The following is a 26,484-nucleotide window of genomic DNA, read 5'->3' as shown; positions in this document are numbered from 1 at the left end:
GGCTAATATATCATCCTATAAATGTAAGATAATTTTATTTGAGTTATCCAAATATTCCATTGCTGTGGTTTTAATTCACATGCATCTAGCTTTATATGGTAAGGATAAATAAGATTACAAAAAGTCTATGAAAAATTTACATGGTAGGCTGTCTGCTCTTGAAATTATCTCACTGTGATACTGTATATATTTATATAATAGTGCAAATTATTTTGGCTTTTTAAAAAAATTTTTTGGATGTTTTATTTACATTTCATATGTTGTCCCCTTACCCCATCCCCCACCCACCCAGGAATACCCTATCCCCTCACCCCTCCTCCTGCTTCTCTGAGGATGTACCCCTACCTACACCCCCCCACTCCCACCTCCCCACCCTCAAATTCCCACCCCCTGGGGTGTCCAGCCTTCATGAGGTCAAGGATCTCTTCTTCCACCTATGCCCAGCAGGGCCTTCCACTCTTACATATTCAGCAGAAGCCCTGGATCCCTCCCTAAGTGCTCCCAGGCTGGTGGTTTAGACCCTGAGAGCTGTGGTTGGTTGGTATTGTTGCTCTCCTCATGGGGCCACAAACTCTTTCAGCTCCAGTGGCCTTCACTCTCACTCCTCCATTGGGAACCCCATGATCAGTTCAATGGCTAGTTGTGAGCATCTGCCTCTGAATATGTCAGACTCTTGCAGACCTCTGAGGAGACATCCATATCAGGCTCTTATCAGCATGCACTTCCTGACTTCCACATCAGTATCTACCTTTGGTGACGACTGCACATGGGATGGATACTCAGGTGGAATGGTCTTCAGACGGCCCCTCCTTCAGTTTCTGTCCCTCACTTTGTCTCCATATTTGCTCCCTTGAGTATTTTGTTACTCCTTCTAAGAAGGACCGAATCACCCCCACTTGGTCTTCCTTCTTCATGAGCTTCATGTGGCCTGTGAGTTGCATCTTGGGCATTTCAAGGTTCTGGGCTTTTAAAATACAAATAAAAAGAGTTTTCTTTGGCGTTGGCTACTATTATGTGAACTATTAGCTGCCTAATTTGTTATTGTATCACCACCATGGACTTGCTGCTTAGTAATTTAATAAGATAATATTAGATAGTGTTAATACAGTAAGTTAGACCTTGTCATAGCTATTCTATTTCAAAGAATAGGGAGGCAGGGATATTTCATTCTAAGATCCAAGTTGTCTTTACTATGTGCCTGTCCATAAAAAGGGAAGATCACATATAGGCGTTTTAGGCTGTTGTTGCATGGGCTAATTTACATGTGGAAATGCAAGGTATATTTACAAGTATAGCTAGATGGCCAGGGAAAATAGAAAACAACACTTGTTATCAACTAGCAGTCTGCCATCATATGTGTTCCCTGAAGGTACATTGAGTTTATAGGAGAGAAATGAGAATCAAGTATTAATGAGAATGAGATTCTCTTGATGAGAATCAAGAATTTATACAAGATAATTTGTCTATTCTTTAAATGTCATTGTTTTCCATAGTGTGTGTTTGTTTGTTTTTTTTCAATAGTATGAGGACTACATGCCATTGCATGCCCCTCTTCCACCTTCATCCCCTCAACCTCCTGAGGAGCCTCCCTTACCAGATGAGGATGAGGATTTATCTAGTAAAGAATCAGAATATGAAAGCAGTGATGAGGAGGACCGACAGAGGTTTGTGATAATACATACTCATTTTGTTCTAAGAGTAAGGATGTGGGAAAAGTTATTCTTCCTATATTTCACATATAATTAGTCAAAGTTTAGAGTGTATTAAAATGTATTTCAAACCTCCTACGATCTTAAGCTCAGTGGATATAGAAAATATGGATCTTCAGAAAAATTTTTGGATTAAGCAATTTTTAGATTGGTAATTTTTGTATTACAGAGTATACTCGAACCTCATTGCTTATGGTTCTATATTTGTTATTTTGCTTATAAAAATTTTTGTAGCTCCAAAATTACCTGCTTTTTTTTTTTTAAAGAAAAATGTTTTTTCTAAATTGTATTGTTTCTTTACAAGGACCTGTTGTATTTATAAAGTGTTTTGTAGTTATGAGTATAAACAGTACCCTGAAAATTTTAGTCACTGGCACATAGGTTAACAAATGAGATATAAAGTAGCCAGTTGTTATACTGAAGTGCTTGGGATTTAACTTATAATTTTAAAAAAAGTGTAGTTTTATTTACGATTTGGGAGGGTACCAGCTATGTCCCCATTTCGTTAGGTTTGTGGACAAATCAGAAGACAGCACATACTACTCATTTTGCAACTCTAAAAGCAATAGAGAAATGCAAAAGTCATGGTTCCATGATCTCTTCTAAGTAGCTCAAGGTGCTCATCAGGTTCTACCATCCTTGAAATCAAGTTTTTCAAAAATAGACCACTGAGAAATATTTCATATCCAAATTATAGCAGTTATATCCCAACTTCTTGTTTTAACTTTCACACTAGTTACATATATTATTTTTTAATGGTCTACTTATGCTTCATGTTTTTCACACTTTTGTTTTATTACTAATTAATACATTCAGATGGTTTTCAGTTATAATCTTTAAGTGCAGTCTAGTGATGCTAAGCTCAAGAAAACTATGCCTATGAGAATATTAGGCCAAAGTTGTAATAGTATTGAATATGAGTTAAATCATTAATATTTGTTAAGCAAGATATCTCATGTAAAACACAGGTATGTATTATCATTTTATCATATGTTATAAGGAGAAACTAGCTGGAAAAAAATTCACACTTGTCTGGATGTAGCGTTTTATTCACTAACCAGTATTTGCTATGATTTCATAGAAAATAGCTTCATAGATAATAAACATTAATTGGATTCATAGTTTGAACAACTGGTTGCCCTGAGTTATATTCTCTTCAGAATGATTTCTAGAGAAATTTTTATAAGATTTTTTCCACAATCATTTATGTTAGTAATTACCAATAAAATTTTCATTGGGTTACCTTGAGATTCTATATGTTTATTTAAATATTCTATAAAGTAATTATAAATTCTTAACAATTTTCTGGCATGTAATCTAAACTTATCTTAGTACAAGAATTGGCCAAACATTTTCCTTGAAGATACAAAGAATAAATGTTTTTACTTTGTGAATCAGGTGCAGTGTGGCTCGCATTTCACAGCTGTGACTCAGTTCTATTTTCATGGCTGGAAATCACCCACATTCATAGTTCCTGAATAGGTGTGTCTGTTCCAAGAAAACTTGATGTGTATACAAAAGCAACTAGCTAGCTTTATTTGATCCTTGGATCAATCCCCACCTCATGATAATTAATGGGTAAATTACATGACTATTAACTAACTATGCTTAAAAAGAAAGTGTTAGTATGAGTCAGAATCCAAGAAAATTTTTGGAAACACATACATTCAGCAAAAATTTTATTAATGCCCATCTAAGTAATGATTCAGTACATAGTATCTCTCCATGGAAAATCAACATGCAGGTGGGACACAGTAAGTAGGAAAGGATAGAACTTTTTGAATAGAATCATTCTGCCATATTGTAAACTAAAGGGTAGTATAAAGCATTGGATTTTATTAATTATTCTCTTAGAAAGTTGTATTTATTTTAGTAAACTTGTAGCCCTATTTAGAGATACATTAAAAAGTAAAAGTAGTGATCTTAATTAGAAATGCAGTGATATTCTATCTTAAACTCATTTTTATTTTTGTAGGTTTCCATTTAGAAGGATAGCATGAAATTCTGGCCAACATTCATCTTGAGTTTTAAAATTTCTGATGCATGTTTTTATAACCTGGGTATAAAGCAAAATCTTCAAAAAATATATTTAGCAGTCATATATTTATTAATTTTTTTATTTGCCTGTTATTGTTTTCAAAGGTAGTATAGTTTGGCTGAATAATTTTAATATAGGTATGTGATTTCAGTATTTAAATATTGTATCTTTAATAACATTTTTGTTATTGTGTTGGTGTGGGGACATCTAGAAGTGGTCCTACTCTATAATCCTAGCTGTTTTGAATTGGCTATATAAATCAGACCTTGTTTGAAATCTTCCTTCCCTGGTCCAAGTGCTGGATTACAAGTGCATGCTTCAAGTGTTTCTGAAACTTGGTTGTTGTGAAGCTTCATACTTTGAAGCTTGTATCTATTCTTTCACGTATTTATTGGGGGAAAAAACGCCTAACGTTTTTAGCCATGACCTCAATTTTTTGTTTGTATATTTATTTTACTTTCACGTTTCACAAATGAAATCTTAAGAGAGTTATTTTTAGTTGATAGTTTTTAATTGCTCCTCTATGAAAGATACCAAAATACCTAAACAAGATTTATTATAAACATTAACTGTTCAAAATCATAATGGAGGAAAGTTGTTCATGTGATACCAGTTGTTTACTAATTGAAAGCATCTTTATTATTTGGATTTTTTTGTTTATTTGTTTGTTTTGTTTTGTTTTTTTGAGACAGGGCTTCTCTGTGTAGCCCTGGCTGTCCTGGAACTCACTCTGTAGACCAGGCTGGCCTCGAACTCAGAAATCCGCCTGCCTCTGCCTCCCAAGTGCTGGGATTAAAAGCATGCGCCACCACTGCCCGGCGATTTTTGTTTTTTCTCAAAGAGCTACTTTCTTCACATAATGATTTATTAGCAGTAAGTATGTACAGAACAAATATGTATGGTTCAAATATAAAATATGTAAGAATAAATGCTCTTTTCAAAGAAATACTTTGTTTAGTAATTAAAGTAAAAACCAAAATAATACAATATATTTGTGTGTTTTGTTCAGTTGTATGTCATTTTATTTGGATAGCTAATAATTCATACTGAAATCTTTTTAAGAACTGATAACATAATTAGGTGAACTTTTTAAAAATAAGATTTAAATGATGCAGGTTAATTTAGAAAATGAACTTGATCAAACTGATAATGTTTATTTTTGGCCTTAAAGTTTTCTCCAAATTAGTTTTAAATATATATTTTGTATTAGAGATATAAACCATATTTTAGAATGTCAACTCTTGTTTGCTTTCCCTTTACTTAACATAGAATGAACAAACTAATGGAACTAGCAAATCTTCAGCCCCAAAGACCCAAAACAGTAAAGCCACGCCACGTGAGAAAAAAACGAAAAATAAAGGACATGTTGAATATAACTTCATCAGCTTCACATAGGTAATTTTGTTTATACATACGAAATGAGGGTTGTCTGTATGTGCTGAATTTGTCTCACTCTAACAATCAGTATTCTTCAGTGTGTCAGTTTGTCAGTTTACTTTGTTGACCTCTCGGTTACTATTTACCAAACAAGTAAATTCTCACAGTTCTCTGTGTTTACCTGCATTTGATGATACACAGTTTTCATTTCTTATTAACATCTTTTCTCTGATTAGGTATATTTACTATTTCTTACTAGTGATTGCAATTATAATTTCATTTAACTTTTCTGTTACATTAAAACATAACAAATTACATTTTAATAGAAGAATCTGATGTATAAATTATTAACACTTTAACCTTTTTCTGTCTTGACATTATAGTCCTATGCTTTTAATCCCTTAGTACCGAGCAGCAGAAAGAATGTAAACTGTGGTTTCTTGTAGCCACATTACACAATAAAAATGAGCAAGTTAAGACAATAATGATAATTATTTCATCCACTAGACTCAAAATATTATTTCATCATATAATCTGTATGAAAATGTTGAGCATTTGGACATTTTTCTTTACAAAAATTCATTAATTACATGTAGCTAATGACTGCTAAGTTGCATACTCTAGCACTGATGTCACAGTGTATAATATAAACTGTTAAAATACTGTCAGATGATATGGTATATACCTATAATCATAGCACTTGGGAGAGGAATGCAGAATGATTACAAGTTCAAAGTCAGTCTCTGCTACACATAGCAAGTTTAATCCTGAATGAAATGGGCTGGTAAGATAGTTTTCTGGGTAAAGTTTCCTGCGGCCAATGGTGATGTCTCGGTTTTGATCGTAAATATCCACATGATGGAAAGACTTATCTACCACAGTTTGTCTTCTGAGCTAAACATGTACTCTATCACACATACAAAATAAATATAAAACAAATAAAAATAGTGTTTTATAAATGTTTTATACTATTTTATACATATATGTGAACAAGTGCACACCTATAGTCTAAAATCAATTACAAAATTATTTTATTTAAACTTTTGAACATCTGCTTTCCTAATCTATAAATTAGATATTTAATAGCACCATTATTAAACTTTTGGGCTTTATTGGCCTACTAAGTCTAGTCAATATGTGTCATGCCTATATTATAGTGAATGTTTTATGTATCCTTTTAAATTAAAGAAAATATGAAATAATGTTCTAGAATTTTATTTTTAATTAGAAACTTACATTGTGATTGTGTGTAAATACCAGTTTGCATCCTGTGCTGTTACCTTCGGATGTATTTGACCAACCACAACCTGTAGGTAATAAAAAAATCGAATTCAATATATCGACCAACATGCCTGCAGCATTTACCAAAGATTTGGAGACTCAACAAAGTAATGAGGAAAAGAATTCTGGTAAGAACATTTTAGTTACTTTATATGCTAACAACTTTTTTATGTTAATATAAATTTTGTATTAGTGTTTGTCAGCTTTATTTAAAGTATTCAGTTACATACTGAGAGTGTAACTCAGTTGGTAGAGAACATGCAGGGCACTTGGTGTGTCCCCAGTACTTCATAAACTGAGCATGCTAAGGCAAACTTATACTTCCAGTGCTTGGTAAATGAAGGCAGGGGACTCGGAAGTTCAGGTACGTTTTTGCTAATAGTTGGAAGATAGCCTAGGTTAAATAAGACTCTAACGTGTAAAAAAAGAAAAGATTTTTTTTTCAGAAATTAAAGTAAATTATATAGTTAGGTGAGCCTTAATATCTTGGGCTAATTTATTATCAGCTGTTACCTAAATAAAACTTGGAAAGATTGTCATTGTTTTTTTTTTATTTTTTATTTTTTATTTTTTTCTGATATTTGTAGATAGGATCTTCTGTCCCAAACATCTATTAAACACATGCAGTCCTACTTTCCCCAGTGCTAAAATCAAGGGTATGCACCAGCATTCCTGACTTCTTGTTATGTTTTACTAGTGGTCACATCTACATGAGATTTACGGGTTCTGCTGATTTAAATGCTGATAATAATAGTATTTCTTTTTTGTTTGTTTATTTGTTTTGTTTTGTTTGTTTTGTTTTTTTGTTTGTTTTTGTTTTTTTTGTTTGTTTGTTTTTTGGTTTTTTGGTTTTTTTTTGTTTTTTTGTTTTTTTGTTTTTTTGTTTTTTGTTTTTTTTTATTGGATGATTTATTTACATTTCCTATGTTGTCCCCTTACCCCATCCCCCACCACCCCCTCGGAACCCCCAATCCCCTCGCCCCTCCTCCTTCTTCTCTGTGGATGTAACCTCTATCTACACCCCCCCACTCCCACCTCCCCACCCTCAAAATTCCCACCCCCTGGGGCATCCAGCCTTCATGAGGTCAAGGTTCTCTTCTTCCACCTATGCCCAGCAGGGCCCTCCACTTTTACATATTCAGCTGAAGCCCTGGATCCCCCCCTAAGTGCTCCCAGGCTGGTGGTTTAGACCCTGGGAGCTGTGGTTGGTTGGTATTGTTGCTCTCCTCATGGTGCCGTAAATCCTTTCAGCTCCTTCAGTCTTCACTCTAACTCCTCTATTGAGAACCCCATGATCAGTTCAATGGCTAGTTGTGAGCATCTGCCTCTGAATATGTCTGACTCTTGAAGGCCAATAATAGTATTTCTTATATTAACAACTATTCATTGTCTGACTGATAAGATATTCTATGATTCTATTAACAGAATTGTATAATTTTAAGCAAATAAGCCTTGCTACTATTCTGGAGTTTTTAGTTTACACACACACACACACACACACATGCATACACATGCACGCACACATGCATGTCCACATACATTTTACCTAAAACTCAAAGGAGTAAAACGTTTCAATGCTTATTGATACTCCTAATTTCTTAGTAACAGTGGTATTCTTCATTTAAAAGATATATTGGAAGGCAGATGGACACTTGAGTGAAGATGCCTGCCTGCTGAGTGTTGTTGCCTGCTGAGGTTAGACTAGCATGAGAACCCTGGAATGGAGTTACAAGGCTTGTGAGCCACCTGTGTAGCATGTTGGGAATAGAGTCCTGAACCTCTGCAAGAGCCATATATGCTTTTAACTACTGAGCCATCTATCTAGCCCCACAATGACATCCTTTAAATATATGTTTCAGAATTAATATATGCTACTAGAAATTTAATCACAAAATACATGAAGTAAAATTTTAAAAAGTTAATATGGAATATTCCTTTATTCTTCAAATGTGACTAATTTTTAATTGTCTTTGTTAATGTTATTCTAGCCTTGATGATCTGAGATTTATGTTTGTAACAGAATAACTTATATAGCTTTGAAAAGGATGTATTTGGGTCACAGTTTTAGAAAGTCAGCCCTTTTATTTTGGGTCTGTGAAAAAGCATGTGTCAGAGAAAACTGCCTACTTCAAAATATCCAGGAAGCAAAAACAGTATGAGGTATCAAGAGGCTAGTATCCAAAAACTCGCTTCAGGATCATATGAGAAGACTTCTCACTGTTCAAGTTTTAATACACCTCAAAATACTGCCATGCCAGAGGTCAAGACTTTAATATAAGGAGATGTAGGAGACATCCTAAATTTAAAATACTTCATCTTGCATGTATAAAACCATATTTTTTTTTTTTTTGTTAGAGTTTGTTATATAGCAAGTTCTAGCTTGGATCCAAACACTAGTCTTCATGGTTCTGGGACAAGCACTCTTAACCACTGAGCAGTCTCCACCCAGCCTCAATTCTTTCTAATTTGTTAGTGTAAATACTAGAATATATTTTATATTACTTGTTTGATTACTTTTATAAATAAAGAGTTCTAATAAGGATTGTATATGTAATATGTGAACTTTTAATTACCTGTTCCTTAATATATTTTGCCCTTTGCATTAGCTGTATTTTTAATATTTCTACTTTTCTTTGTTACTTTTCTCATTTCATGGCTAGTCACATTAATATATTTTTACTATAATTAATAAACAAATTTAAACATATCTATGGGGTACAGTTTTATAATTATATAAATAAAATATTTTATGTTTTTGAAAGGTAGTCTGTTATCCCAGAGTTTGCTTTTGAGGTTTATTTAGAAGATTTCATCATATTTTTAAAATATAGTACATTGCTATTTAAAGTAAATGGTGAACTTCAAAAATTGTTAGCTTTTAAGTATGAAATAATTGTCCGTGAAGGATGAACATTATTCCTTATTTATCTTGGAGTGGTGTCAAGGTTATAGAACTTTTTTGTTCATTTCAGCTTACCGTTCTTGACACAAGTTTTAACTTATGTTGAAGAGAGTAAGATTATTTAACAGTATTGTGATAAAGTATTATGCAATTCTCATAATCATTATAGATTATTTTAAATGACTTTGATTTAGAGTACTAAATTACTACTAATTTTATAATTTAAATAATTGCACATTTATTTTAACTTGTAATTGTTTCTACTTCAGAGAGGATAGGTTAAACAATCAATTGCTATATACCAGTATACATACTCTTATCTAACATTGAACATTTTCGTCAGATTCTCATTGATACATCAAATTGAATATGCTAAAGCTAAATTTATTTTCTTTCCTCTTTGCCCCCTAACTAGTGTTAAAAAAGCAAGCATTTGACTCTTCAGCTTTTGTTTGTAGCTGCCTTCATGCTGCAATAACAACTGAATAGTCAAAGGCTTGGGCAACAAAACCGTAAAACACTGTTCTTCAGAGATTTATAGGAAAGATTGTCCTGTTTCTGTTCTGAGACACCGAGAAACACAAAAATGACCAAAATGGTACATTAGTAAATGTAAAACAAAGAAATCTAAAATATGTTTTAAAGCAAGAGTTATTTTCATTTGTTTGTTTAGTTTTTATTTTTAATGACTGATGTTAATGACTGATGTTAATGTTTGACTCTTAGATTCACCAGACACTGGACTTGATGATTCAAATACAGGATTTGGAAAAATCTTCCCCAAACCTAATTTGAACATCACAGAAGAGATTAAAGAAGACTCTGATGAAATGCCCTCACAGTTTATTTCTAGAAGAGAGTTGGAAAAGGGTCGTATTTCTAGAGAAGGTAATGTGATGACATAAACCAACACATAATTTATCTTATATTTTATGTCTTATTTACATTTTCATTCTTCTTGAAGTTAGAAATTTTTATGGGTCATTTCCATTGCGTGTTAATATCTCCAGTTAGTTTGTTAACACTTCTTTCTTAGAAACTTAAATCTTATACTGGGGGAGTCCCTTACCATGCAGTGCAGTTAGTATTGGACAACCAGTAAGTGCTTCGTGTCTTGAGTTACTTAAGTTGAGAAATCATTGTCATATGCTCTAAAGTAGATACAATTTGGTAATTAGAGAACTGAATTTAGGATGTTATATCCTAAAATTATTCCTTATATAACTTTAGAAAAAAATATGTAATAAATTTTAATCACTTTCTATATGACAAAATCAGGACCTAGGCAACAAATGGAAAACTCATTTAATTGGGCTTATGTTTTCAGAACATTAGAATCTATGGTGGTAGAGCAAAGGCATCATGGCAGGAATAGCTAGAACTCACATCTTGATTCATAAGCTGTAGGGAGTGCACACTAGGAATGGTTCAAGTCTTTTGAAACCTCAGATACTGCTCCCAGAGATAACACCTCCAAGGCCGTACCCCTAATCGTTCCCAAACAATTCAACTAACTGAGGACCAAGTATTCAAACATATGGGTTCAAAACAACACACCTCTAAATGATTTTTTTTATTTTAGTATTTTAAAAAAAATTATAAATACCTTTCTTTACAATAATGAGTAATCAGCCTACATTAACATCTTCGCATATACAATCTAGTTTCCCAAAGCATATTACTGGTAGTAAATATGAAGAACTATAAAGGAGTTTGGAGACCTTTGTCTGAAATTCCTGACTGTTAATTTTGAATGTATCATTCCTATATTTGAATATGAAAGTGGCTGATTTGGGAAATAAATTTTATTTATTTTTTCATTCATTCATTTATTTTCTTTTTTTTAAAATTTTTTTTATTTATTTTCTTTATATTCCAGTGATTGCCCCCCTTCTCCTAACCCCCTCCCACAATCCTTCCCCCATTTCCCCTCCACGTCTCCTCAGAGTGGGTGGGGACCCACTAGGTTTCCTCCCTTTCTAGCACTTCAAGTGTTTGGGAGGCTAGGAGCTTGCTCCCCCACTGAGGCCAGACAAGGCTGCCCAGCTAGAAGAATATACCCCATATACAGGCTACAGCTTTTGGGATAGTTCCCACTCCAGTTGTGTAGGACCCACATGAAGACCAAACTGCATATCTGCTACATATGTGTGGTGAGGTCTAGGTCCAGCCTGTGTATGTTCTTTGATTGGTAGTTCAGTCTCTGAGAGCTCCAAGGGTCCAGGTTAGTTGACTCTGTTGGTCTTCCTGTGGAGTTCTTATCTCCTTAGAGGCTGCAATCCTTTGTCCTATTATGCCATGAGAGTCCCTAGGCTCCATCTACTGTTTGGCTGTAGGTATTTGCATATTACTGAGTGGGTCCTCTCAAGCTCCTGTTTGCAAGCATAACGGAGTATCATTAAGAGTGTCAAGAGATTGGTGCTTGTCCATGGGATGGGGCTCAAGTTGGGCTGGCTATTGGTTGGCTATTCCCACAGTCTCTGCTCCATCCCAATCCCTGCATTTCTTGTGGACAGGATAAGTTTTTGGGTTGAAAGTTTTTTGTATAGGTTGATATCCCTATTACTCTACTGGGATTCCTGCCTGGCTGTTGGAGGCAGCCTCACTAGTTCATATCTTCAGTGCTGTGAGTCTCATTGATTCTTGGGCTCCTCCCCTATCCAGGGTCTATGTCTCTTCCTGGAGATGCCCCCCTACCCTTGTCAGTTGCAGATCTCATTCCCATAACCATCCAGCCATCCCCCCTCTTCCTTCCCATATTCTACCCTGAGCCTCCTACCCCCATTTCTCTCCTGATCTAGCAGAAGTGATTATGTATGTAAGGGTTATCACATATTTATGATAAAGTGACTCCTCAAAGAATTTTTAATATGGCTTTGGGATAAATTTTAGTTCTGTGTAATTGAGAAATATTGCTACTATTGTCTGTTGTTAACATTTATATAAAGCTTATTTTTGCCTTTTTAGCAGTTATAATAGAATGTTGTAGTTTTACTTAACAATTACTAAAAAGATTTTAATTCTATATTTTTCTTTGTTTTGTTCTTAAAAAGAAATGGAAACCCTTTCAGTTTTCAGAAGTTATGAACCTGGTGAACCAAACTGCAGAATTTATGTAAAGAATTTAGCTAGGCACGTTCAGGAAAAGGTATGGTGAAATGTGCATTTGATTTTGTTATTTACTTTTCCGACTACTTTTCTAATTTGTCTTTTTTTTTTTTTAATTTTCTAATTCTAGGACCTTAAATTTATCTTTGGAAGATACGTTGACTTTTCTTCAGACACACAGCGGATCATGTAAGTGGTAGTTCTGATCTCATATTGTGTTTTATCTGTTAAAAAATCATCATGTTTTGTTATGCATGATTTTTCTCTTTAGTGCTAAAACTCACATGATGAGTCATTTGTTCTCTTACACAAATGTCCTTTTAGAAGTCTAGAGCAGGGATAGGCAAATTTGTATATAAATGAGCAAATAAAATTTTTAATATTTTACATTAGATCGTATTTGTTCAATTTTTCCTAACTATGAAAGCTGATATGAAAATGCATACTAATAAATGTTTCTGGTTATATTTTTCTAAATCCTTATTTATAAATGCTTATTTATTTATCCTTATTTATTTAGTACTTTTGTCCCTAAGCCTCTGACACTAAAGCATTAGTACTCAACTTTTTTACATTGCCTGATGGATGAAGGAAAAATTCCATTTGGAAAAAGGTTATAGATCCCCAAATGATTGTATCTATGAGACTAGTAACGAATTTTTTTTTAAATCACTTCATTTTCGTGTGTGTGTGTGTGTAAAATACATAGATACATGTGGGTCATTACTCTGTGTGGTATATATTGGTATGTGTTCATCATATGCCCTTTTTTTTTTGCATTTGTTTGCTCATCTGTAGTTAGCAAGTTGGCTAGTCAGGCTGGCCAGTAAGTCAAGGCCCATCTGTTTCTGTCTCTCTAGTTTTGTAATTATGAGCATATATCAACCATGCCCAGTTTTTGGTTTTTTGTATTGTTTCTTTTTTTTTTTCAATGAGTGTTTAAAGGATTGACTATGGGTCCTTTTATCATCAAAGCAAGCACTTTCCAGTTGAGCTGTTACTTAGCTTCATCAGTTGATAGGATTTGTTTATATTTTTTGGTTTATAATATTAGATCATATTTTTATTGTAAGTTATAATTTTATTTTTATAAATAGCTCCTAAAAAGTTTTCTCTCAAAAATGTTTATCTATGAATATACTATAGAATAAATAATAAGATATAGTGAGGATTAAACTAGGGATAACATGCAACTTAGGCCCTATGCTCAGAAGAGTCATTCTGTCTCTAGGTACTGTTGATAAAATCTAACATTTGAATATCTAGTAAGTCCCTTATGTACTCTAAAAGTTTATAAATGTTTATAATAATATAAAGCCAATAATGTAAAGCCAATAATCAATTACTTCGTTTCTCTTAGCCTTCGATTTATGTATTTATTTTTAAATCACTTGAGTGTATATATACTATTGAACTCATCGCACTGTATGTATAAACGGATTAATTAAAAAAAAAATTGGTGGGTTGTGGTGGCATATGCCTTGAATCCCAACAGTGAAGAGGCAGAGGCAGGTCTGATTTACAAAGCAAGATCCAGGACAGCCAGGGCTACACAGAGAAACCCTGTCCTGAAAAACAAAAACAAAAAACTCTAAGCAAACAAACAAACAAAAACAATTTTAGCTTGCTTTGCTGATATTAGAACCCTGTATCATAGTACAACCACAAAGTAAGGTTTTTATTATATCCTTGCTACTGGTATAATTTTAAAATTTTAAGCATAACAATTGTTACTTATTAAAATCAGTATCAAATAGAGTTTTCAAATATCTAATTCTAAGGTTAATAGTTCTAGTGTTACTTTGAAATAGCAAAAGTGGCTTGTTATGATTTTTGATGCATGATTTTAAAATTGATAGGCTTTACATCAGAATTACTTGTTTGTTTGTTTTTTTTAACTTCTAGGTTTGATATTCGCTTAATGAAAGAAGGACGCATGAAAGGACAAGCATTTGTCGGACTTCCAAATGAAAAAGCAGCAGCTAAAGCCTTGAAAGAAGCTAATGGCTATGTTCTTTTCGGAAAACCCATGGTGGTTGTATCCTTTAAACCAATCTACCTTAAAACCATACACTTTTTATCGGGAAGATATAAATAACTAATATCAAGTTATCATTGATAGTGTCAGCAATTGCTCGGGCTTGAGTTGTTACTTAACAGTTAATATGCCTTAGCTCAGTCAGATGACACACTTAATCATTATTTGAAAGAAATCCTAACTTTAGCAGTGGAAAGCGAAGGCCAGCTAAGTCTGTATGTTTGTGAAGCTCTAAGTTATTTCTTCCTGTTAAACTCAAGGCATAGTGCCTAGAAATATATTGGAGTCACTGGAAGGGATTCCTCTGTACTTTAATTATAATTCACATTTCTACTTCGGTATTTCAGTGACCAAGATAGATCATTGTATAACTCTCTTGTAGTAGTAAATCAAGTTTTACATTAGAAATCAGTGAAAATATGGTTGAGAAAAGTGACAGTTACAAGGAAAGGCAGATGTTTTCTATTTTTTTTTTCAAATTGTGAAGATCATGCAAGTTTTAGGGAAAATACTTTTTAAGTCTTCTATATTAGATATTAGTACTATATATTGTGAATTCTTGTATATTAGATCTTGACTATCTAAAGAAAAAAAAACACTTTTATATTCACTATGGAAACCTTAATGTTAACATATTAGCAGTTTGCTCGATCTGCTAGACCAAAACACGATTCTAAAGAAGGAAAACGGAAGTGATACAAACAAATAAAGGTAAGTGAGAATAAAGCATTAAGTGGAGTAAAAAAAAAAAAATTCTTGGAGTAAATGTAAAGAAATATGGAAGTATAGATTACTAATTCAGCTATTTTATGAGTTTTTAAGAAAATTTCTGTATATACTGTTTATTCTGATTAAGTTCAAAATTATAACTAGATTAAAGTAAGCTTGTGTGTAACAATTTTAGAGGATTTTATAAAGAGAATGTATTGGTTGTTATTGTTATTTTATGTTTTCTGCATGATGATATTTTAATATCTAACCTATGTTAGATATTGGAGAGCTTGATTAAAAACACACTGCTGGCTCTACACTTCAAGAGTTTCTGAGTCAGTGATTTTGAGGTGGGTAAGCAGTAACCCCATTTATCCTATCAGTAAGGGATTCTCAGCATGTAGTAATTGCAAGTATTGCAAGGAACAATATTTGGCAAACCAGAGCTAGTTGGATATCCTGGAACCTGACCCATTGTACACTCATTGCGTTCATAGGTAATACTGAGGTGTTTGGTCCAAGAACTACATTTTCAGAACTGAAGCAGTTACTAAAATTCTACAGTGCTCTGTATTTCATCCTATATATTATTAACATTCTTCACAAAAATATGATTCTGAGGTATAATTTGTTTAGAACAGGTAGCTTCAATACCTAAGTGAATGAATGATTTGAAGTAGTGAAACTGAAAATTTTAAATTCTTAATCTGTTTCTTTGAGAAATCAGTGGAAAGAGTCGTTTCTGGTTTTTTTGGGAATGGGGGATAGTTAGAGATATTTTACTTTTTGTTATTCTACTCTTTGAGCCTGGAAGAATATGAAAATCATTGGTCAAAATTGCTGTTTAGCTGAAAAAGAACCATATCAAAATAGAATTATTTGCATACTGTTTAATCTTTGTGAATTTCTTGGAATATTTAAGTTTACTGTCAAGAGAGTCAGATGTCTAAAAAATCCTATACAGAAAAAAAATGAAGAATTTCAGTCTTTATTTTAGTAAATTATTAAAAAATATATTGCTAAAGATTAGAAAAAAAATAAACTACATTCTGCTGTTCTTCTTTAGAAGCATTCCTGCGTAAATACTGCTGTAATACTGTCATACAAGTGTATCCTTTCTTGTTGTATCCTTTTGGGGCAGTGGTTTTGTTTTGTTTCATTTTGTTTTCCAGAAGTGCTTTGTCTACCTTCTATCATTTATCCAGATTAAGTACTTTTTATTCTTTATTCAAATGATACATTTCTCAAATTAGTTTTGTTTCCTGGAAAAATACCTTACATGTATTTTAGATCCCCTGCTTAATTTTCTATGCTATCATATAAGTCAGTGAGTTTCTATCAGGGAAAGTTAGTGAATCAGGTCACTTGGTATATACAATTGCTTGATCACAGAATATGGTAATATTTCTTGTATATGTGAATTTCTTTAATTTAATTCAGGAACATGCTTCCTGTTTTGTATTATATCCCATTTCGGTGTTGTTCCAGTTTCTTTTTTGATGCTGTGATAAATACCCTGACAAAAAGCGACTTAGTGAAGATGGAATTTACTTGTCTTTCAATTTACAGTTCATTGCCGTGGGGAAGTCAAGGCATGAATGTAAAGCATAATGTCCACAATCAAGAGCAGAGAGAGAAAATAAATCCATAGCTTGCCTAGTCTGAGCTAGCTTTTTCCTGTTACACGCTGCTCATGGTCCCCTTTCCTAAGGAATGGTATTACCCACAATTGGTTGGACCTTACATCAGTGAACAGTCAAAACTATGGTATGCGCTCATATCAACATAGTCTAGATATTGCTTTAAGACTTTTCTCAGGTAATCAGTATTGTGTCAGGTTGATAATTAAAACTATCCAGCACAGTTTTTCTGTATAACATGTTGTAAAATTTGACTGGGGAATGATCTTTTTCTGTTAATAGTAAATATATTGAAAAGGAACAAGGTTTCTACTAAAAAAAAAACCCTCAAGATACAGAAAGATTAATTGATTTTTGACAAGTAGAAGGATTTCAATTACTCTTTGCTTTTTCAAAACAAGAAAATTCCAAAAACAAAATTTAAACACACATACAAAGAATAACAGATAAGACATATTTATCTAGTTATATAGTTAGTAAATTATCTTATAGAAATAAGAACAATGATTCCAGGCTGTATGATGACTATCACCCAGAACAGCCAGTCTCAAATTCTGTACATTTAAATTCTAAGAATTTTAAAATATATAATAATATATTATTCATTGATGTTTGTTTTTCTGTCTTAGAGATTGATTCTAGTATATTAATACAGAGAACCACCAAGGAAGATAATCTATGTACAAGTATTTCTAGAGTCTAGAGTCTGTCTCAGAGCTAATAAATCAGAATTACTGGAATAATGTCTTGTAATATAATTTGAAAGTTTTACTTAGAAAGGATCACTGACAAATTTACATTTTTTTTTAGGTAAATAAAAATCTTAAAAGATTTTGTGGGAAATGTTCCTATTATAAGTGCTTTAAATCTGCTCATAATTATGTTATTTGCCACCCTAAGAGTAGAAGCTTACCAAAATTGAAATTGCAGTCTTTTCATATTCACAATTGAAATATTTTAGTTTTAATATCATAAGTAGCCTTTCTTTACATATATCTTGTACTGACATGATTCACTAATTTTCTGCAAATAAATATTGGGCTTTGAAAACTTAATTAACAAAATTATTATTATTTTTAATGAGCCTCTGTGATGTTTTAGGTTTCTTCTGAATCCTGTATCTTTCAAGTGGAACTTTTGAGAAAAGAAACTGACCATTTGGACTATGGAACTGTGCGTAACAACCTTGAAAGCATTAAAAAATTACATATCTTCAAATTAATGTTTGAAGATACATTGTAATGGCTTGTCGTATATATAATAAATTATTTTTTCTCAACAGTGTCTATAATTTTTCATTACATGGTTTAATATATCTAAGGAAGTGTAACTCAACAATAAATATGAACTTTTATTAATAACTTTATAGTAGTATTTATACATTTTTCTTTATGATACTCTTACTTTTATTTTTTATTTTTACCTTTGTACATATATAGATACTGTAAACATATTTTTACAAGGACTTATCTAGTTAATTATTTTACAACTAGTTTTAATTTTTATTGACACTGCCTACTCTTTTGATAATGGTAGATTTGTCTGTTGTAAAGTATTAATGTTTGTTACTATTTCTATCTTAGAATGTGAATTTTATACCTCTAAACTTTCTGTAGAATCATTGCTCATAGGTAAAGATGTGTCTCATAGTAAATTATTCTCTTAGTAAAATTTATTTATGGCATAAGAAAGAATTAGGGTTTTTAGAAAAAAAAATTGTTTTTGTTGTTTTCACTGGTGAGTATAAAATAACCTTTCCCTTAGAGCTGCTCCCTGAAGGCTTGTGCTTTCATTGAAATTTAAGATTTTACCGTTTTCCCTTGCATTTATGGCATTGCAAAATGGGCGAGTAAAAGAACTCAACATAGGAGTTAGAAATAAAAGTGAACCATAGAACATGCTGATAAATGCTTAGCTGGTCAAATAGATAAAGAACCAAAAAGGAAGAACAAGAAAAGAATTCTTGAAATACTTTGTAGAAAGTAGACGAAAGAAGAGTGGCTCAAGATAGTTGTTTTTCAGTGAGTCACTGTTAAGACTAAAATTTAGGTGTCCACATGATCTAGATCTGAATGAAACCGCTTAGATAGATAAAATGGGTTAAAGTTGGTGGTCAGTAAAGTGGTTGAGAAGAATTTACTAAAATCATAAAAATAATTGTCTTTCTCAGGTAAATAATACTTTTTGCATATTTTGTTATCTAAAAATGTAGTTGTTTTGAAATTTTATATGAGTGCATTGTATTGCATAATTATGCCAGCCACTTAGAAGACAACTCTTAAAAATGTAATAGGGGAAATGGGTCTCTTTAATAGGTCTATTTGTTAATAAGTATTTCAAGGGAACCGGTTTGTCAACAGGTCTGATAAAAGAAGGAAAAACTGTAGAAAAAAAAGGAATATTTCTAAATTATCAATCTTGCATATAGGTAGAAAACAGATTATCAGACTAGATATTTCTAGTTTGATAGGCCATGTTACATTTTTATTGGGATTAATTATGTTCAGTTTTTGATGTTTAGATGACAAATGCCTGGGAATATCATTGTAAAGGAAGAATAATTTATTTTGTCTTAAAATTTCAGAGAGTTTAGTCCGTATTATTTCTGGACTGACCCCATTATTTCTGGAGCGATTGGTGAGACAATAGCATATGGTTGAAGGCCATGGTAGTACAGATTTGCTATATCACAACAGGCAGGAAGTTTAAAGAGACAAACTCTTTAAAGTTTTTAGAGATGTGGCAATATATAGCTCCTAAGAACAGCACACAGTGATTCCATAATCACTCTAGTTTCCCTCTAAAATTTAAGGCACTTCTCAGAATAGTGCAGTGAGTGTTCTAAGTGCTTTCATTGAATAGGGTTCATGGTTTGAATTTAGTTAAAGGTGAAACTTTCCTGAATGAATACACAGAAGTTGAAAAAATAGCAAGGGACTTTAATTTACAAAGGATAATATAAGCAATAAGGTGAAAAGGTTGAGACAGACCAGGCATTGGTGGTGCATATCTTTAATTCCAGCACTTGGTAGGCAGAGGAAGGTGGCTCTTTGAGTTTGAGACCACTGGTTTTATGAATCGAGTTCCAAGATAGCCAGAGCCACACAGATAAACCCTCTCTCAAAAAATCGACAGTTTGAGACGGTTGAAAATGGCATAGTTATGTATAGATTAATGGTACAGATGAAAATGTGTTAGTGTTCTCAGAAGCAGAAGTTGAAAATATAGGAGACACAAGTAAGAATAGAATACATAAAATTTGGAGTATTGGAATATGGTACAAACTAGGCTGTTTAGATGTAGGTACAGTTTTGTAGAATAATGGAAAGATGAATTCAAGAATTATGCCAAAAGTAGTGGCCAAATAAGTAATTATTGGTCTATGTAAATATTGAATATTCAGGAGATAATAGTTTTTAAAATAAGCTTAATTTTTTTCTACATTCTACTATGGTAATAGGAAATTGTCTTAGGTAATATAATTATGTTACGTTTTTTGTTTTGTTTGTTTGAAACAGTAGGTATGAGGAAAATTATTTTGTGCCTCATTTCCCACAGTGATAGCATTATCTATAGTGTTAGTACTACATGCTAGTAAATATTGTAAACATAAACTGGTATGACTTAAATAAGAGATTTCAGTTATGTTTTTCAACTTATTGGTCTCTTCTCCATAGGTATAAGAAAATAACCTGAGATTGAGATAATTTCTTTAGCTCATACCTCTTAAATGCCAAGATTGACTTTGACTTCCACTGGGTTCTGGTAGAGTTTCATGGTAAGTGGTAAGGCCAGGGGCCAGATCCAGCTGTTCTTCTTTCTTGATTCCTCTTGAGGTAGCTGAGAGGGATGAGTGTCAGTTGGGGCAAGACTTGGTCTTATGAGATATTTATTTAAGGTGTTTACCTGTCTTAAGTCTTAGTCACTTTGCTACAGTAGCTGACCTGCCTGTCTGAGTTCCTATGAGACCAGAAACTACAGTCTCTGGCATTTAGCACATCATCATAAAGCAGTAGGTGATTAAGTAAAGCAGCCTTTGTTCTGCCTTAGCACCAGCTCCAAGACTAACTCCCAGCCTGCTAGTTGAAGCCACTGGAAGAAAAAAAGGCACTCTTTGAAAAGTTATTTATTTTAGTGTTTATTTCTAAGTTCTTCAGTTCTCCATAAAGTTTCTACAAAAGTTCTTCAAAAAGTTCTCTAAAACGTTCTCTCTGCTTTCTTCTAATCTTTTTTACTCTTTTGTCCTACTCTGATGTTACAATAATGCCCTTACTCTCAATATCATTACTCCGAATGCTATGCCTTTTCTCCCAATGCTATTACTCCCAATGTCTTTACTTCTCTCTAAAAGTTTTATAAGAAAGCTCTTCTCTAAAAAGTTCTCTCTAAAAGGTACTTCTTGAGTTCCACTTAAAAGTTCTCCCTCTCTCTTTGCCCTCAGCACTTACACATCTTTCCGAATACATGATCACATGGTAAAGAGTTCATCACAAGTTTACACATAAATTCAATTAATAAATTGAATAAAAAGTTTACAACAGAGAATGTTTATATGCATATCTATTAGAAGTAATGTCTGGATAAACATTCATCATGTTTCACTAGCTCTGTAGATTTATGGAGAGTTAAAGACCATAACTAAGTTACCACTGAAGTTTTGTATAGATAATCCCGGTCAATATTGTATCTTCTGTCCTTGCACCTATAGTAAATCCTCAGTTCCCTTTTTATGACCTTTGGTTAATTGTTTTACAACCAATTAAATGCCTGCTTGTTATCTCAGAAACAGTTTAACTTGTGACACTTGAAGACTGGAAGAGTTCTCATTGTAGTTCTGAGTATCAGAGAGGATTTAATAGCAGTCCTATACTAAAAGCTTAATAATTACTAGTATAGAATTAGGAATTCTTATAGAATCATTAAGAATTAAAAAATGATCTATTTGTCTATATAACTACTACAAGACAGTACATATTATAGTTATACAGAAATCTGCTCAAGAGTGGGTTTATACCTAGTGATTGAGATATATATATATATACACACACACACACACATACATACATACAGGAAAAGCATATTAATAGCATATTAATATCAGGAATCTTTCCTCCGATAAAATCTTCTTAGCCTTGTCCAGAGAAGCAAACCCATCTTAGCTTTATATTCCATGGCAGAACCATCTCAGGAAGATCACCTGCTAGTTTTTAGCTTTTCCTTGATGGCTCCTGGCACATCACCATTGTTGGAATGCATGTTTAGAGGGATAGATTGCATAGTGAAACAAGAGGACAAAGGATGGATGTTGATGGAGTAATTTTGTTCTTTTATTGCAGTTTTGGGAACTAATTAGGGTTGTCCATGAGAAATAATCCTTTCTGAGGATATATTTCTAGAGACCCAAACAGCTGGCCCACCTTACACCTCATAAAAGATTCTGTCATTTTAACATTGCCACACCAAATATTAAGCCACTAACGTGTGACCTCTTAAAGGAGGAGCTGAAACCATATTGAAACTACTATCCAACCAACTCAGTTGTGCATTTTATAAAAATCACAAAGTAGTCAAGAAATCACTAGTTACCCTTTCTCTGAGAAACCCTATATATCCTTTACTTCCCTTTCTTCATCTAGAGCTTTGGGCTATTTGATAAGAAAACACGTGGTGGGGCTGCAGATAAGGGTCAGTGGTTAAGAGTGCTGGCTGTTCTAAAGGATTGGGTTCAATTTCCATCATCCACATGGTAGCCCACAACTGTCTTTAACTTCAGATCCAGGGAATCCCAATACCCTCAGACAGACTTGTAGGCAAAACACTAATGCACATAAAATAAGTAAGTACCTGGTAAGGCTACATGATCAGGTGCTGAAAGGAAGATTATAGTTTTTCTTAGCATGTGTGTATGTTAGGGTTTCTATTGCTATGAAGAGATAACATAACCATAGCAACTCTCAAAAAGAAAACATTTTTATTGGGGCTGTATTACAGGTTCAGAGGTTTAGTCTATCGTAAATGTTGGAAGCATGGTGGCATGTAGGCAGACTTGGTACTGGAAAAGGAACTTAGAGTTCTACATCTGGATCAGCAGACAACAAGAAGTGAGAGTGAACCATAGCCTGGCATGAGAATTTGAAACCTCAAGGCCCACCTCAAAGACCTGCTTCCTCCAGCAAGGCCACACCTGTTCCAACAAGAACACGTCTTAATCCTTTCAAATAATACTACTCTATATGAGTGGGCCATTTCCATTCATGGCACCATAGCCTAGTCTTGTGTTCATGTGTAGGATATGCAGCCCAGTGTCAAAGATAGGAAGATTTCTAGACTTCTACATGAGCCTTTTTTCTTCAGTCTAAAGTTCCTTTCCATTATACTCTGTCATCCTGATGATGATGTCATTATTTATGAACACAAAAATAAGAGTTATTACAGAGTAGAAGTACTGATGATGTCATTTGAATCTGTAGAAAATACCCTATCAGCTAATTGAATACTTAGAATCAACTGCTTTAAACAAGTCCCTTACATTTTACTAGAAGAATTATAATTGGCTAATTTGATGTCAGATGATCATGGAGGTGAAATTTTCTGTTAAATACATGAGGATGTTCTGTAAAGTAAAAGTGGCATTATGAAATCAAGAGAGAAAACCAGGTAATAGGTGCCTAAAAGGAGATGCCTTACCTTGGTGTACAATATATAAAGCTCAATTGCATGTTCTTTTCTGTTTATACCACATGTGGTGAGATATATTGTGTGTGATCTCTTAGGATTAAAGGTTAAGAAAGTCATTTCCACAAGATTTTGATAATCATAATCAAATAATCTTATAATCTTGAGTAAGTAAATCATACAGATAAGCCTTGAAGTTGCTGTTTCTTGGAAGGTTTTGTAAAGGAAACACTTTGAAAATTAACATAAAAAGATACACATCTGAAGAAGGAACAAAGGGGCAGATTTTTACCAAGATCTTTGAGAATTAAAAAGTTAGAAAATTCTTTGCACACTTGCATGTAATTTTCAAGAACTTAGAAAAAGATTGCTTTGCAAGATGATGCTACCTTCTATTGTTCACATAACAGTATCAAGGAATAGCAACATACACAGTAGCAACACGTATGACTTGTAGAAATGATTATACTAAGTCTGTACATGTGTTTTAATTCTAAAATTATGTTTAGAGAGTGAATGTGGCGTATGTCTATTTCTGTATTGTATACACTCTGTTGCTGCATGTATTTTTCTCCATATTATCTCAGTGAGAAAACATTTTTTGAAAAAACTAAAATGTTAACAATTTACAACCTTAAAGATCATGCAAAGAATGTCATTTTTCATAGCTGAATTAAACTTGACTTCAGCAACATAAAAAATTTAAAGTTCTTCAAATTTCTGAATATCAACAGATTACTGAACATGAATCAAAGAAAGATGATGAAATGAGAAATTATAAGATGCAATTAAAGGATTATCTAAAGGTTATTTTAGAATGAAGTTTAATTACAAATTGATAGCGTTCTGCTTTCTGAAGCTAAAGGAAGTAAACAAGTAGAAGAAAATAATAAAATTTAAAAAAATAAACCCACAAATAGGAACAGTAGGTGAAAAAGTGTAAACAAATCTGATTTGGAGAAAGATGAATAAAATTGAACAGGTTCTAGCCACACTGCTGAGAAAAAGACCAATAAGAAACACAGTTAAAAACATCATGAAAGGTTTCATTGCATATCCAAAAATTTCTGCAAACATGTTGAACTCTTTTAGCAGATATATCCACAACATAATGTGTATATATCTATGTAATGATCATAATCAAGACTACCAACTAAGAGTAGGAGGGGAAAATAGGGAGCCGGGAGGAAGAGGAGGAGGAATAATGATGATATTACAATAATGCCATGGATATTAGGCACAAAGACAGTACATTATTCACATAGAGCATTCCCATAATAATTGACATGGAAAACTGAAGAATTAGCTAATGGGTTACACTGAGTGTTAAGAATTACTAGATTTAAAAATGACATGAATTTTACTAGTGTCTGGCAGCAAGCTATGAGAAATTGAAATTTCTTATAATGTATTTCAAATATTACCAATGTAATAAATATTATAAATGTTAAATTGTGCTTGACCTAAATGCTGAAAACAACATGGTTTACTGCTGTGTATATTAGAAGACTTTAGAATGCCTGCCTTTCATCCATATTCAAATATCACAGTTGGCTATAGTGTTTATACTAACAAAATAACTCAGAAGTCTTTGTAAAAGGAACAGTTATATAGAACTCAGGTTTGATAACATCCGTATAAATTTAAGACTTCAAAACTAATAATCATTTTTTTCAGGATAAAAGACATAAAAATAACTGAAACAAAACAAACACCATCAGAAATGTGTTCCACATAAATGTGATCAGCTAAGACTTTGTCATAGTGAGATGCCAGTTTAGTAAGCATAAAAAGTAATGTTTTGATGTTTTCTTAAATACATGTACACACAGGTTACAATATTATCAACTATTGAAAAAATATTCTCATGCAAAAACATTCAAGAGACATGCATATTATAGAATGGAAAACTAAAACTTAAATACAAGATAAAGTACAGTTAAACAAAGAGTTCATAAAACAGGTTGTTTATTTTAAGAAATTGATGTCAGACAGTATTTTGCTTTTCAAAGTACTATTAAAATAACAAAAGCATAGCTAACACAAATCTTTGTAAGATATATACTAATGGCAATTGTATCTAAAATATATAAAGGAGTCAAAATAGAAAAAGACAGCACACAAAAATGGAAAGGTAATTTGAATAGACATTTATCTCAGGGGCTAAAGGATACAGATTAGCACTCAAAATGTTTTTTAACATCACATATAATAGGAAAGTGAAATAATAAGATAGCACCACCAAATACATTCCCAAAGTAGCAATACACAACAATCAGGATGCCCACACATTGTGGAAATAATAAGGAAACCAACCTTAACAGTCACAATGACAGCATTTTCAACAAATTATGTAAAGGCAGACTCTTAAGAAGTACAAGGCTTCCTAGACAACTAGTCTGAATTCAAATGTAGGTAAGACAGTTAAGTACAAAATAATGTGAGAATTTGGGAACACCACAACTAATGGTATAGTGTGGTTCTCTTTCAAAGGGTACTTTGTCAAAAGTACAAATCTATGCATCAGACAGTAGATTTTACTGTATGTGAAATGTATATAATAAAACTTGTTCTGTGTCCTTTGTGATTTGTGTATTTGCTTGTGATTAGTATAGAATATTTATGAAATGTTCTGGTCCACATTGGATATCTTTTCATACCAAGCAATTATCAGACATTAAACATAGAATTTTCTCCCATTATCTTTTGAGGTAGTTTTCTTTAAGAATGTATTGAAGGATTTTTCTTGGTCTTTGTTCTATTTTGTATCTAAAGTGTCTCTACTTTTGGTGAAAAGACAGGCTGATCACTGACTTATTTCTGTAAGCCTACTTGAGATATTTGTTGTTGGTATCAATATACATAGGATCATTTTGCCTGTATCTGAAGATGGTAATGTAATGTTTTAAACTCTTTAACTCTTGCTTTTTCTAACGCTCTGAACCTTAATTTCCACAATAATGTGTAGATGAAACCAATCCAGTAGTACTGTTTAGCAGAAATGT

At 32.8% G+C, this 26,484-nt stretch overlaps 1 protein-coding gene across 4 annotated transcripts in view; it reads left to right on the top strand.

The window, feature by feature from the left end:
* The window catches only part of Rnpc3 (RNA binding region (RNP1, RRM) containing 3), a 34,525-nt gene extending 8,344 nt beyond the window's left edge, over nt 1-26,181 (top strand). Inside the window, exons 7-18 of one of the 4 annotated variants that reach the window (XR_003709994.1) lie at nt 1,522-1,664; nt 5,017-5,142; nt 6,385-6,533; nt 10,034-10,195; nt 12,361-12,455; nt 12,546-12,604; nt 14,321-14,453; nt 15,093-15,164; nt 16,231-16,931; nt 17,906-17,977; nt 20,482-20,582; nt 22,796-26,181. Coding sequence is in view for 2 of the 4 variants with exons in the window: in XM_028757328.1 (XP_028613161.1) it covers nt 1,522-1,664; nt 5,017-5,142; nt 6,385-6,533; nt 10,034-10,195; nt 12,361-12,455; nt 12,546-12,604; nt 14,321-14,453; nt 15,093-15,149 (924 nt within the window). In the remaining 2 variants the exon portion in view is untranslated. Of the gene's footprint in view, nt 1-1,521; nt 1,665-5,016; nt 5,143-6,384; nt 6,534-10,033; nt 10,196-12,360; nt 12,456-12,545; nt 12,605-14,320; nt 14,454-15,092; nt 15,165-16,230; nt 18,086-20,481; nt 20,583-22,795 lie in introns of those variants that run through there. The other 3 variants (XR_003709995.1, XM_028757328.1, XM_028757327.1) reach the window with 3 other exon arrangements.
* The last annotated feature ends 303 nt before the right edge of the window (nt 26,182-26,484 follow it).

Source organism: Grammomys surdaster, unplaced genomic scaffold (assembly GCF_004785775.1).
Source record: "Grammomys surdaster isolate TR1022 unplaced genomic scaffold, NIH_TR_1.0 126158, whole genome shotgun sequence".
NCBI lineage: Eukaryota > Metazoa > Chordata > Mammalia > Rodentia > Muridae > Grammomys > Grammomys surdaster.
The sequence above is the reverse complement of the archived record's forward strand: the minus strand, read 5'-3'. Positions and strand labels throughout refer to the sequence as shown.